Here is a 15,381-nt window from a genome sequence, read left to right as displayed (position 1 = left end):
GAGAGGAGCACAGTATGTGGCGGCCCTCCAACGGTCTGAGGGATAGTGAACTGGCCCCCTGTGTAAAAAGTCTGGGGACGCCTGAGTTAAGGAGTCAGTTCTAAGTTAAGGAATTACTGTGGTTGGTTGAGCACTCATTATATCCTTCTGAAATAGTCTCTGTAGTTCTGATATGTAGCCTACAAAAATAATACTGTTGGGTGATTAGAAATATGAGTGGGGTTATTTCGTTTTGAAAGGAATGTGAAGAAATGTGATAGAGGTGCACAGCCTATAACAGATGATATAGAGCAGAAGCTCTTAGATTTTTTTTCCTCCGGCAAAGATAATTTTTGGCATTTAACTTAATTTATAAACTTCAGCTATTTTATTCTTAAATTTCATCTTTGTCTCAAAGCCAGTGGGATTTTATTTTAAACCTTTACACAGTCTCTAACTTATTATTGCTTTATTTCTGTTACAGTGAATATGTCATATTAGTTCAATATGCTGTCTTCAGCTAGAAGTTAGAAGAGGAACAGCAGGAGTAGAGAAAATACAAGAACTTTGGAGTCAGGCAGACCTGGGTTTAAATTTTACCTTGACCACTTACTGTGTGGTTTTAAGCAGATGAGTTAACTTGTTTAATTCCTTGTTTTTGCATCTCTAAAATGGGGATTTTTATCACAAATGGTGTAGGCTTTTTATGAACATGAAATAAGATGATGTGCCAAGACAGTGCTTGGTACATGGTTTTCTTGTTTTGTTTTGTTTTTTCTTTTTACCTGTGTCTGGAAACAAGTTCAGTTAGTTTTCATATTACTCACTCTACTCTTCTAGCTGAGGTACCCATACTTGCAAGTGCCTTCAGTTTTCTCAGACAATTCCCTTCAACTTCTGTTTGTAACTCTCTACCCAAAGGACTGCTCTTTTCTCCTTTACCCCTGCAGGGTGATACGCACCATTAGTAGTTCTACATATTCTCTTTGCAAAGCAAAAAAAAGGCCAGACCCAGAAACAAATAACATTAAGAATAATATATATATTGCTAGGAAGAAATGTAGTTTCAACTGATATATTTAAGTCTTTGCTAATATTTTCAGTCCTTGCAAGTTGCTTATGGAGAATGTTAAGCAAATGATCCCCATTTTTAGGTAGAGATAGGTATTTTTAAAAAATACTGAGTCCTAGGAAGCTGTGAATGGTTTCCAGGAATTCTAATTACCTGTCTCTGCCAGAGAACTCTTTGACACACTGGATCCCTGAAATTAGTTTTATTGCAGCTTTTATTCTGTCCCAACAAAGGTTGCTTTCCTGGAATAAGTGATATTTCCTTACTTCACTTTTGCTTGAAGAGCTGCAGATTTCCTATAAATATGTTTAAAATATACCAGTGTATCAAACATTCTTTGTCAGTAAAAATGTATTGAGTCAGGATGTTTGGCTTGGTAAAGGCTAAGGCAGACAGGCATGTATTCTAGTATATGAATGGGGGCAAGTTTAAACAAAGTAATAGATATTTACAATCTTAAAAGTCAGATAAAAATAGCAGTTTTATAATAGATAGTAATCTCTACTATCTGACTCATCTAATTTAACTGATGCTTCTTTTGTCAGCTTTCTCCCATCTGCCTTCTATCTTCCAGGGATTTGTTGAAATTCCTTCATCATTAAGGGCTTTTGACTCCTCTACTGTTCCCTTCCCTGTTTGGGAGGTTAACAACATTTTACTCCTTTATTATCACAGTGTTTCTCTCAGGGAGTGTGTGGAAGGAAGAGAGAGATACATGTTGTCTTCCTTGACCTGGACATTCTTCATGCCAAATTTAGTTCAGAAAGTGGTGGTTTTCTGTTATTTATATATGTATATATTTACTCTGTGTTCATGATGCCAGGGAAATCGTGGTGTCTCTGCCTTTTTGGAGCTTAGAGTCCCGAGTGGGGCTCTAGATAAGCATTTGCATAGTGCTGTGAGAGGGATCTTAGAGGGTGTCACTAGGATTGTTTTCTTTGGTTAGGTCAGCTGGTTTCAGAACTGGAAATAGAATAAGAACACCTCAGTTTATTACTGTGAATCTCAAAATTCCTCTGTCTTCCTCACTGCCTAAACTTTCCTCCTCCCAGTATAACACATCTACCATTGTGGCCCAGGTTTCTTCATAGCTGTTCCTTCAGAACAATGGTGGCTTGCTTCTGAGGTTTGACTTTTCTCTTGCCTGAGCTCCCTTCATGTTCTAGCCTCCCAGAGCTGCACTAATAGCTGTACTGCCTTCCTTTTATGTTTCTCTCTCTTGTTTCTCAGAGCTTATAAAGTTTTGGGGGCCCATTTCATACTTAAAGTGTATAATTTATTGTTCTTTTTGGTTCTTGTTCTACTTCACCTCTTTAGGTCATTTGGCCTTGAACTCTTCACTGTCATAATTTTTAACAGTGATCTAATCAGTTGGGAGAATTTCAGATCCAAGACTTGTGTTAAGAATTTGAATACAGCCAGGAGATTCAGGGAGCAGGTGAGGCTAAGCTGCTACCCAGTCCCCTGACCAGCACTTTCTTTGTGGTGGTTGAATAATAGGTCAGTTGAGGATTTTCACTTCCCCTCTCATGGGCCCTTTATACTAAGATCACCAATTCTGCAATTGTTGAGAAATGATGGGATCCCTCTGGTGGTGCTCATTTCTTGGGTGATGCTACTTCCACAGCAGTATTTTTTTCCTAAAAGTGTTTTTTCCTATTAACCTCAGTGTAGCAGAACAAGCCTTATCAGTGGAGCAGTCACTAGAAATGGTTTCCATGCAAAATATTAAGCAGGTCCTAGTTGTTAGAGCTTTAATTATGATAATCATTTAAAAGATGATTTCCCCCACTTCCAAGTTTATACTCTTAATTTTTAGTCTAACAAGCATCTCAGGTGTTTAAAAGTAATCCTTAGGTCACAGTGAAAGACTCTGGCATGGAACATTTGTTATAACCCGAGGATTATCTCCACTTAGATCTTGAGAGAAAATGTCTTGTTCTGAATGATAAGGTGGCATAGTGTAGTTGGAATAGCAAGGCTGTAGAATTGGATTGACGTAGGCTTAAAACCTCCTGTCTCAGTTATAAGCTGTGTGACCTTGGCAAGTTTAGGAACCTCTCTGAACCTCTATTTACTCTAATGTGCAAGTAATAAAACCTGTCTCTTAGAGTTATAAGAATAAAGTGAAATACATGGCATATGGAAGATGATGATTGGATATTCATAAACCAACTACGTAACTTGACTTAGCTATGAAAGAAAATATTTAGCTAAGATACTTCTGGCTGTGATAATTCTTGATTCTCTGATTTTATTTGTATAAAATTAATAAAATGTATATTTTAAAGAAAACTATATAACTGCAAAGTTATTTGTTATCAGGAATTACTGCTTGCTGGACATGTAAATTTAGAAAACCAGTGGAGAAAGCATTATGCTAGGTAGTGCTTGTAGTTTTCTGATCTAAGTCTGTTTCATTATTTCAGTCTTCCCTGACTCTCCTGGGGTTTATGAAGCTGAGTCACCATCCCCTCCTCCTCCTGCGTCTCCATCTCTTGAACCAGTGCCAAAGACTGAGCCTGAACCTCCTTCTGTCAAGGTAAATTTGTACTGGGATGCTTCCATATCCGTGTGTCCTTTATATCTGAAGGACCTGCAACCACTGTGCTAAATCAGTTCCCTTGCTGTATACTTCACAAATGCCAGTAGATGGCTCTTGTCTCATTCTGCTCTCCTACAGGTTGTACGGAATGACATTCCCTCCATTCTCACCTGAAGGGAGATTTTGCTATAGTCTCAGGAACGTTGCAGAGGTGGAACCTGGGAGTTGTTCTGTTTTCATGACCTTTAGCATCTCTGTTGTGCTGTACACCTCCTGTTAGAATGGTGCAAAAAGAGATCCCCTCTCCGTCAGAGCAATACGTAAAAGACAGAGGGGAACAAACAACTTACACACATTTGTTGCTCTTCAGGAGCAATTCTGGTTAAGGGCTCATGGGAAAACTGGCAATCAATGGGGAAATACAGCTTTGTATGCTCTTCAGCAGCATCTTATCTACATCCATTAGTGTAGATAATGAAGAGTTGAAAAAAATAAGTGCTGACAATTTTTTTTCCTTTGTGGTTATTACTTTTTCTTAATTCATTGTGTTAAGACTGTTGTTTAAATCTTACACTGATTTACTCATTAGCTGAAGAGAAAATGGGATGAAAGAGACCAGTGGAGCTGAAAGAAAGTTCGTATTAGTAATAGCTTTTGAGACTAAATTAGATAGGTGTAATGTTGAAGTGTCAAGGCTGGCCAAGCGTGTTGGCTTACACCCGTAATCCAAACACTTTAGAAGGTTGAGGTGTTAGGAATGCTTGAGTCCAGGAGTTTGAGACTGGCCTGGACAACACAGGAAGACCTTGTCTCTTCTTAAAAAATATCTGGGCATGTGGGCTTACCCCTGTAATCCCAGCACTTTGGGATGCCAAGGCAGGTGGATCACTTGAGGTCAGGAGTTCAAGACCAGCCTGGCCAACATGGTGAAACCCCATCTCTATTAAAAATACAAAAATTAGCCAGGCATGGTGGCTGGCGTCTGTAATCCAAGCTACTTGGGAGGCTGAGTCAGGAAAATTACTTAAACCCAGGTGGCAGAAGCTGGAGTGAGCTGAGATTGTGCCACTACACTCCAGCCTGGGCGACAGAGTAAGACTCTGTCTCAAAAAGAAAAAAAAAATCTGGGCACGGTGGGCGCATGCCTTTTAGTTTCAGCTACTTGGGAGGCTGAGGCAGGATGATAATTTGAACCCATGAGTTGGACTGCTGCAGTGAGTTATGATTGCACTTCTGCACTCCAGCCTGGGAAACAGAGCGAGATCCTGTCTCTAAAAAATGAGAAAGAAAAAAGAAATGTGAAGACTGATATAGCAGATGTCTACAGCAAGGGCATATACCACAGAAACTCCTTGTCTGGTTTAGGGGCCATCCCTGTGTACTCTCATAATATCTGCCTCAGCCCTCCATTGAAGCCCTTACCACATTGTATTTCAGTGGCCTGCTTTCCTTCTCTCTCTCCTCCACTAAGGTCCTTATCCTATCCAACTTTTTAACCATTTTGCCTTCTCTACTCAACAAAAGTTTGTTGACCGAATGTACAGAACATAGTTCTTTCTTCAGCATGTTACTTTCCTTCTTAAGATGAATGAAATATCATAAGAATTGAATGATATATCATAAGCCTGTGTATATATAACTTGTCTGTGTAATGGGTTGGTTCTCTAAAACTAATATAGTGTTTCTCTTTCAACTTTTTATCATAATAGAATATTGGAGGGTGATTAGTATAGATTTAAAAGCTTTTGTTATTTTTCTGTATAACATAATTCATCAGCTTAACATTGTATCCTCTGATCTTTTAGAGCTCAAGTGGAGAAAACAAAAGAAAACGAAAACGTGTACTAAAATCTAAAACTTACGTGGATGAGGAAGCTTGCATAGGTAAGACAAATATTTGGCTCCAAATCCAGAGATAGAATCTCTTATTACCATAGAGGTACCATAATCCCTTATAGAACAGGTACATTGCAAACTTTAATGTACATGTGAATCATCCCCAAGTGATGCTAATGTTATTTGTCTATGGCATACACTTTGAGTAGCATAGTATAAGTCAGAACACCTTGATTCTTGTTTAGGTCATATACTATAAAAATAAGCACTGAGATCTTGGCTAAAAGTTATGTTGTCTCTGTTGAGAAGTTTCTTATCTGTGCAATATCCATTTGGCCTATATGTGGGTTGTTATGAAGAGTCAGGTGGCATAAATACATCTAAAAACACTTTCAAGATGGAAACCACAGTATGGACTCAAGATATCATAGAGGTTGAGAAGCTTTTTTTTAGAATGTTTTTATAAATTTGAACAGTGGAAAAGAAGCTACAGATGATTAGACTGTATCAAGAGTCATCTTTGGTATTTGGTTCCATTTGTTCTTCAGAAGGGTATGACTCATCCAGACTGCTTCCTTTATGCTTCCTATTTGTAAGCCATGTTAGGTAAAAGCATGTGCTTGTTATGAAGGCTTAGGGAGGAATTAGAGTTCAGACTTTGAGTCATTGGCTGTTTTTTCAGCCATGTTTTAGCTTTTTCTACCCTTTCCATAATCAAATCAGACTTCTGTGGAGCTTTTAAGATTTAGCACTTGAGGTTCCTTGGGATGCTCACATCCTGGTATTGTGATTTTGTGTTTGAAAAGAGTTGTGCGTTTAGGCTCTTACCTTTGTTAGTTGGATAGCCCATGGTTGTCAATTTGCCTTTTGTGGCACCTGCCACAGGTTGGCTACTTCAAAGAAGGTTATTTTCCCCATTCTCAATTTTGTTTTCTAGTTCAGATTTCTGTTTTTAAAAGATTGGCTCTGAAGAATTAACTTTTCCTGATTCTTAAAACTAGTGTTTTAAGGCTGTTTTCCCTGTCCCACTATTCCCCACCTCCCAGTCCTCTGAAAAGGCCTTTGCCATTTTAATTGTAGCATGTGATTAGGGAGTAGAATTCTTTACATGTGGGAATTCTGTCTTTTCAGTGCCAGATTTCTTGTGAACCTGTGAATTCTGGACTTTGAACGGGTTTTTTTTGTTTTGTTTTGTTTTGTTTTGGCTTTCAGTCTTTTAATAGTTGCCATTTTTCAAAAAATGGCAAGCCTCTTGGTTTGGCTATGGGTGGTAATATATGTATTTACTGTTGAATTTCTTAATTCAACGGTACATTTTTTAAATTTAAGAGGACAAAAGCACTGGTGCCAGTTTTTTTTCTCTTCTTTCTGCCCTAAAAGAAAAAAGTCAGATGTCTTTGTGAGAGTTCATTGGGAATTTGTGGGTAATTATTTACTGCTTTGTTTAAAACATAGTACTCGAGTTTTGGCCAGGTGTGGGATGTGGACTTTTTTGCACTCCTGTCTCCAGACAGGCCTGTTAAGAGCCTTGGATGCAGCAGTGAAAACTCTGCTCACATTGCACTTTTTTTTTTTTTTTTTTTTTTTTAAGGTTTTTAGTCCAAGCTGAACCTAATGAATCTTGGCTTTGGTTACCAACAAAGGAGTTCTGCTTTCCTCTCTATGCAGACTGTTCTAAATGTACCAGCATAGGGGGCTTGCCCTGTCCTGTGCTGGATCAGATTTGTTCTGTGAGTTTAGAAAGCTCATCTTTCCCTCTTTGTGAGTTTGCAGCAGAGACTGGGGAGTTGAGCCCCTGAGATAAGTTTGGAGTGGACTCCTGGACAAGAGGGTAGGTTTCTAAGAGCAAAGCAGTTGAATAGAAAAGAAATCTGATGTTACTCTGAAAACCAGGTTTTGGGGTTTTTTTTTTAATGGCAACCCAGAAAAGTGGCATGTTTTTCAACTAAAATAAAGGACCTATATTTTTAATGGAAACCTACTTTGTCCTGGAGTTTGAGGTAGCTATAGCTTTGAATATAGAAATATTTCTTTTAGCTCTTACAGTGTACTGAATATGCTGCTAAAGAAATTTTGTCGGTGCCGCCTTGTTTTTTTAACTCCCCCAAGCAATGTATTACACAAAATTGGCAATGAGACAGCCAGTGATTTCATTAATAAGTAATAAAATAATGAGTTAATTGATGCTGAAGTGTAATGTTGTAGACATGCTGCTATTTGAATACAGAATATAGCTTATGAAGGAGCAAAGTCTTACACCACCAACTAGTAGAAAGTCATTTCCTTTCTTTATCTGTAGATGGCTCTTCAGACTTTTCTAATTGAAGATAATTTATTGAAGATATTCAATAAATAACAGTTTGTAATTTTGTCCCATTAATTCAGTTACATGCTTTTGAAGATGCATGTGAGGTGGATGTGGTGTTTTGAGATCTAATTGTTGAACGAATAGGTATGCCATGGGCCATGGGAATTCTCTAAGTATCTTAGAGCGACATTTTTCAAACTTTGCCGACTATGAGGATTACTTGAAGATCTTGCTAAAATTGAAATTCTGCATCAGTAGGCCAGGAGTGGGAACTGAGAGAGCATTCCTAATAAGCTCATGGGCGATTCTGATGCCTCTGGTGGAGTGGAGTACAGTTTGTGTAGTAAGGCCTTTCAGAATACTTACTATATATCTAAAGTTCATCAGTGTTTTTTAGCCTTTAAGTGAGCATCAAAGTGAATTCTGGGCTCTTACAAAATTAAGGACAAATTCCTGGGACTCTCTGGGAAGAGACTGTTGATTAGCAGTCTTAATGGGATTAGCTGGATAACAGTGAAGGAATACTCCAGTGGCAGTTGCTCTTTAACATTTAAAACAGAGAAGGAAAGAACATTAATTCCTAGAGGGTGGTCCCAGACCAGCAGCATCAGCATTATCTAGGAGCATGTTAGAGAAGCAGATTCTCAGGTCCCACCCCAGACCTGCTGAATCTGAAACTTGGGAAACAGAATCTGGCAGTTTGTGTTTTAACAAGCCCTCCAGGTGGTTCTGATGCACACTAAAGTTTGAGATGATATCTAAGTAGCAGAGTAGGTTATTAGGACAGAGATAAAATTGATTTCCAAAGCTTATGCCTCTACAGCAATGTGACTGATATATTTTATTAGGAAGAATTATCAATAAGAGCTTGAGACTATCATTGTTCTTTAATGGAAAAAAAACCTTTTACTTTAATCATTTGAGTATTTATTATGCATATTAGGTTACTCTTTTCAGCTGAGAATGAGATCTTTTCCTTCAGTATTTCCCTATCACTTGCTGCAACCAGGAAGGCTGAGAAAGAATTTAGATGGTATTAGTTATACAGCTTCCACAGCTCTCTAAAATTACAGAAAGGTGGCATGCTGTTTCTTATGGTTGGTGTATTTGTTGCAGTAGTGTGAAGTAGACCCTCCTTGGTTTTGTGACATCATGGCTGGAAGCCACTATCTGTACCTGTGCCCTTCAGGGCTTCCTCATAATGACTGCTTACTGGTATAGTTATTTTTCAAGTTTTCCTTGAGAAGGGTTCAGTGAGTTTTAATAGAAAGGGAAAGGCAAATTATGCCTTTGGCTGATAGGGATTAAGAAAACTGGTAACTTTATTTCTCATTTTATCACTGTCATTCCTTAAAACTAACAAGTGTGTCATCTGATAGTTTGCTTGAGATAGTTAACCTTCATGATATAGACTACTACTAAATCTTGGGTTAATTTGCAGCCATTAAGAACTAGGAACTGAGGCCGGGCGCGGTGGCTCACGCTTGTAATCCCAGCACTTTGGGAGGCCGAGGCGGGTGGATCACGAGGTCGAGAGATCGAGACCATCCTGGTCAACGTCTCTACTAAAGAGACGTGAAACCCCGTCTCTACTAAAATACAAAAATTAGCTGGGTATGGTGGCGCGTGCCTGTAGTCCCAGCTACTCAGGAGGCAGGAGAATTGCTTGAACCCGGGAGCCGGAAGTTGCAGTGAGCCGAGATCGTGCCATTGCACTCCAGCCTGGGTAACAAGAGCGAAACTCCATCTCAAAAAAAAAAAAAAAAAACCACAAAACTAGGAACTGAACAGCTGAGTAACTGATCTTTAATTCTCTGTACTTAGGATGTGCAGAGAGTAGGTGGCATCAGGATAGAGCTAGACAGGAGGGTCTATGGTGAGCCTGACTAGACAGAAGGGAGTCAGGCAGATAGACCAGAGGTTTAAGACCAGCAGTGGGAATAGACAGGCATTGTAGGTCAGAGAGATGAGACTTAATGAAGCTAGTCAAAGCATGGAGTTAGAAGTAAGTGTTTGAGATACATCTCAAACACTTCTGATAATAGACAATTCTGGTAATAGAGTTCAGGAAGTTAACTAGCATAGGGCAGGACCCAAATAAAGGATTTAGGCAATTAACTGATAAAGGGCCATTAAAGGCTTAGATATAGCAGTGAGGGAGAAAAGTGAATGTTAATTCTAAATATTAAACAGAGGCTGCATGAACTCAGGATTCCACATACTTACCTCAGTCTAGATCTGACCTCCCAGTAGGAGAAAGATTCAGTCCTAAGTAATCATATTTGCCTTGATCGGAGTCTGAAATGATTGGGGTTAGCAAGACATTCCATTTTCTTGTTACAGTAAATGATTCAACCCCACCCATGTTCCATTTTTTTCTTATCCCACCAGTGACTGAAAAAGTCTACGAGAGTGAATCCTGCACAGATAGTGAAGAGGAGCTTAAGATGAAGACATCTTCATTACACAGACCCCCTGCCATGACTGTGAAAAAAGAACCCAAAGAGGAACGAAAGGGCCCCAAAAAAGGGACTGCTGCTCTGGGCAAAGCCAACAGACAGGTGTCCATTACTGGCTTCTTCCAGAGGAAATAAACTGGCATCTCTGGTAGATCAGAGACTTGGAGTGGTCAAGGGAGAAGACCAAGAAGTGTGCTCCTCACTTACTATGTAAGTTCATCTAGATCTCCACCTCACCTGTATCAAAAGACTGTTCTTTCATCCTGTGAGGTTTATACTATTTCTGGTTTTTAACCAAAGGGAAATCATCTGGAAGCAGGAGGCAAAAAGCTGTTACCTTCTAATGACATTTAAAAAGCACAATCTTTGACCTGTCCAGGAGAAGGATTTACTCCAAAATTATACTGGAACAGGTTTCAGAATCCTCACTGAAGCCATTTAGTGGCTAATCCACTGTGCCCCACTCACCCTATGCCCTGGTCCGCATATGGCACAGGAACGATCCCTTCTTGTTCCTCCGTATTCTGAGAATTGGTGTGGGTGTTTCTTATCCTTAAATTTTACTGGATGTGTTTACGCCTCCTGTCTTCCTCCAGTACCACACTCTGTCCCTTAATCTCCTGAAACTGTTCTCTGTAAGTCTTTTTTAAGTCTTGGTTGAACTAAAGGCTGAAGCAAAAATCTTGCTGTAATCCTCTTCCTCCGTTATGCAGTACACGGACACCTGGCTACAGACCAGGACATGGCTTGTGTTCTGTCCCTTTTGCAAAAGCTCTCTGGGACCTTCACTCGAAATTAGTGGTTAGGGAAAAGCCTCAGGCAGAACACAAATAGAAATGTAATGATATGTTCAACTCCACCAGAAATTACCTTGAGTCAGCATTGATGATGTTGGAGGAGCTGCTGTGCTGCTCACACGGGGTGTGCTTTATGCTGCTCTTTGTGGTTTGTTGGTCCCCGCCCCCCCCACTTAACAATACCTAGAGAGTGAAACCCGTACAATGAGATAAAGACTAAATAGAGAAATCCCTTCCTATATACAGTGTACTACGTTTACATAAAATTTCTCCTCCTGAAGAAAACAGGATACTCAGAACCAGCACTTTGCTAGGAAGTCACCGAGGAAGATAAGGCAATCGTTTATACATGGATGTTGCTCCTTTGTATTTTTAGCTCCACTGTTTGCTTTAAATTACAGGTTCCCCAAGAGGAGACAGACTGAATTGTTAGTAGGTCTAAACAGCAAAGAAAACATTTTTATTAGTTACTTATGGGAAATCATCTATTCCAATGATAATCTTCAAGTGACTTCCATTATGGCTGTACAGGTAGTTAGCTCAGTGGATTGCGGTGGTGTGCTGGTGCTCTTGCACAGTGAGCTCTATGGACGGGGTCAGGCTACACTGCTGATGTGTCTCACGTAGCAGACAAGGGGTGTCTGACCAGCTCCTTCCTCCTCAGGCTGGTGTATGTCGTAAGTCATGCAATCAGTTGTCTCTACTTTAAGGTTGGGATTGTGCTGACCTTGGGATTAACATGAGCTTCTTTAGCAACCAAACATGAACTTGATTAAGACCGGAAGTTTGGGAGATGAGTCCTGGCATTATGTCTAGAACTAAAGCAGTGGCTTTATACAGCAAGCTGAGTAAAGGTTGACATACTCCAAAAACCTTTCTTTTTAAAATGAAAGAGGATGGAGAGGATGGAAAGCCTGGACTTAAACCTTTACAAAAAACTTCTGGAGAGAAATCCCCTTTAAACAGTTATTTTTGTCATTGTCTCTGGTTGTTTGTCTAAATAGGAATGGAAAATTAAAAGAAAAGCAACGATCAAATTTTTTTTTTTTAATTATGATGCTGGGGTCTTGACTAAAACTGAATTTGAATTGGAAAATTCTGGTGCTGGTTGGAGTTCCATGTATTGAGTGGTGGGTTTTTTTTTTTTTTCGTTTTATACAATACCATGTTATCCACAGGAGTTAAATAAATTTGAGAAGTTGTTTTAAAACAGTGCTTCAAACTGAGTATCTGATGAGTCTATTATTTGACAGTTGGTAACAGTGTTGTAGTTATTTGAACTCTGAATGGGAAGAAGGCTGTTTTTCAGTTTATATTGTTAAAACTGCATACTCATAGTCTGAGATGAACAAGTTATTTGCTGCCTTCATCATTTTTCAGCCCTGGGGAAATCTTAGTTTCAGCTAACCTCATTTTTTAGTTCATTTAGAAGAAAATCTAACACATTGTATTAGTTTGGCTTCATCACTTGCTAGCTATATGTCCTTGAGCTAATTTCAGAGCCTCAGGTTCTGTGTCAAAACTAAAATGAGTTAACAAGGGTTGTCAAGACTAAAGTCAAGTATATGTAGCATGAATTCAGTACCTGATGGCAGTCACATAGGTGCTCTACAAATGGGGGCTTCCTTTCTGAAGTGATGTAAGCTAGCAACTTCCTGAAACTGTCAGTTATATGACCCAGGTGATAATGCTCTTCAAAGTCATTCTGGCTCTACATGTGGTAAAAAGGGGAAGATACTTGTCCTATTTCATGAAAGATTTAAAGAGAGTATTTTCCTGTTGAAAGAGTTATGGATGGCTATATTTACTATTCATTTATCTGCCATGTGTCAAGCCCCTGACCTGGGCACTAGAGGATATAATAGAAACCAAAGAATTTGGCACTTGATCCTCACAGTTTAGTAGAAGGGAAAGCCAGTAAAGTGAAATGACAGTGCTGTATGTGAATGCAGTGACAGATAGGTACAGGGTCCTCCAAGAGTTCATAGGAGGATAAGTACGTATCAAGGCAGTCCTCCTGGAAGAGAGGAAAGCAAGCAGTTCTTTGAATGATGAGCGGGATTTCGCCCAGCAAAGAGGGATGGAAACGGTTTTCCAGGCAGAGGAGCATGGTTTTTGGGAGAGGTGGACTGTAGAATTTGAGAATAGGGAGGGAAATGTATTGAGAATGAAATTGGGGTCTTGCTAAGCAGTTTGGATTTGATTTGTAGATAATGGGGGCCAACTGAAGAAATTTGAGAAGAGGAGTACCATTAGGAATTGGTTCTCAGTTAAGAGTGACAGCTGGGATTCACTTTGATTTTGTATCCATGATAGTATTTCTACCCTTGCATATGCACATTGTATCTTAAAATTCTAGCAGGATTAAAGAAAACCATCGTGGTTACAACAAGGCTGCTTAATTCTGGCAGTCAGCATAGACAATGGCAGCATCTCCCTTGTCTTCTCCCATCAACATAGATTTCTGTAGCAGAATCAATTTTTTAAAGTGATTTCAAAAGCTGATATTTCTTCTTTGACACTGTCAGTGATGAGCCTTCACTCACCTCCCTGGAAAAAAACCGAGGGAGTTTGGGGGCAGAGGGGGCCGGTAAACGAGTGAAACAGTTCTCTATTCCTTTTCTATCTTTGTTTCTTTAAGAAGACATTAGTTATTATACAGGAGAGAGCTGAAGAGAAGGGCCATATAAGGAAACTAAATAGTTTCTCCAGGACATGAGTAGAATGAGTGCCTAATAATGTATTTGCCAGAAACGTACTCTGTGTCAAGACTCGTTTTGGTAAACTTGTCTCCTTTCATTGGTTCCAGGATCTCAATATGCTGTAATACAGCTTTTACCACCATGAAACATTCTGGGGCTGCCTCGTTCTGTTGTGAGAAGGGCAGTATTGCTTTCTGAGTTATTGCCCTGGCAGCTCTGTAAATTAGCCCATGCTGTCACCATGCCCTCTCTGAAGGGCACATTGTACCCAAATGACTGCATTTAGGATTGACTCTTACCACTCCCTGCTGCATGACACCTCTCTCCACTTGTATCTGTGTCCAGTTTTTTGTGTTCTTAAGTGCGGACCACCCACAGATTGCCACCCAGGCTCTTTAGCCAGAGAAACTTGGTAAGGCTTCTGATCCAATATTTTTCCACTGGATCAGAATCCACCTTAACTCTACAATTCCCCTTCTCCTTCAAACCCTGTTTTCTGAACACCCACTCCCCTTAACTTTTCTCATTTTCTCTTTCCAGACTCCATGTTTCTTGAGGTTTCACCTTGGCTGCCCCCACCTTCTTTTTTAATACTCAGAGTTCTTCATGGCTAGTTCTTCAGCTTCTTTCTTTTGGTGTTTTAGGCTTTCTCAAGGCTCTTCATGGCATGTCTTTTACTGAACTGCTCTTGAAGAATGGAAAAACTACTTTGTTTAGTGTCTGTTTGGAATCAGTCAGATCCAAAGCATAAAGCAGTTATTGGAAGCTAGTTATGTTTAGTCCTGGATAAGATACTTTGGGGATTGTAAGAGCCCAGAAGTTACCATTTTGGAGTGACAAGACAAACATACTAAATAGCATTTAGCATTTGAGACAATGCTTAGATGAGTGATAAACAAGGGAGGCAATAATTCAGGAAAGAATTAGAATAATCATAATGGGCAAAATGTTATAATCCTATGCAAAAAAAAAAAGTTGAGGAAAGAAACAGGCTAAGGTAGGCTCACTATTTTACTGGGTGTTATTTAGCTATTTGAACTTCACTTGTCACTTATACATTCATGGTATAAGTGAACCATGATTTAGTGAATCTTTAGTTAATGGAATTATTTCTGTTGTGCTCTAAGCATGAGAGTATTGATGAGAAAGCAAGCAGTTAACCAGGGATTGCTTCAAAAGGCAGTTTATACAATAAAAAGTCAGCATAGGCTTCACTCAGTTTGATACACATTCAACAATTTTGACCTATTAGGGAGGCAGGATGCTGTGATGGAAACAACACAGGCTTGGGAGGCAGAGGGCACTGGATGCAAACCCTGTCTGAGGCACTGACTAAGCAAGATACGCTTCCTCTCTGAACTTCAGTTTCCTCAGCTTTAAAAATGAGCTACCCACCTACCTTGAAGGATTGTTTTAGGGTTTAATGAAGTAATGCATGGAAAGTCACCAATATTTTGACACATATTAAACTTATGCAAAGCAGAGTAACTCACATTCACCTCTTTTAATCCTTATAGCAACCCTGTGAGATAGGTACTTTTATTCCCATTTTGCACATTTGGCTTCACAATTTGGCTTCATTACCTACAGTTTTAAGCACTGTGCTATATTGCTTGTTGGCTATATATTAGTTCACATTTCCGTACTGTCCAGTGATGATTGATTTTTTTTTTTTTTTTTTTT

General features: G+C 39.4%; 1 protein-coding gene across 2 annotated transcripts in view; it reads left to right on the top strand.

The window, feature by feature from the left end:
- Window positions 1-12,094, top strand: part of POLD3 (DNA polymerase delta 3, accessory subunit) — a 49,500-nt gene extending 37,406 nt beyond the window's left edge. For both annotated transcript variants that reach the window (XM_003923463.4, XM_003923465.4), the window contains 3 exons: window positions 3,481-3,593; window positions 5,402-5,480; window positions 10,132-12,094. In XM_003923463.4, the coding sequence (XP_003923512.1) occupies window positions 3,481-3,593; window positions 5,402-5,480; window positions 10,132-10,334 (395 nt within the window). In that variant the 3' untranslated portion in view covers window positions 10,335-12,094. The remainder of the gene's footprint in view (window positions 1-3,480; window positions 3,594-5,401; window positions 5,481-10,131) is intronic.
- The last annotated feature ends 3,287 nt before the right edge of the window (window positions 12,095-15,381 follow it).

This window comes from Saimiri boliviensis, chromosome 6, assembly GCF_048565385.1.
Source record: "Saimiri boliviensis isolate mSaiBol1 chromosome 6, mSaiBol1.pri, whole genome shotgun sequence".
NCBI classification, from domain to species: Eukaryota; Metazoa; Chordata; class Mammalia; order Primates; family Cebidae; genus Saimiri; species Saimiri boliviensis.
This window is presented reverse-complemented; position numbering and strand designations above follow the sequence as displayed.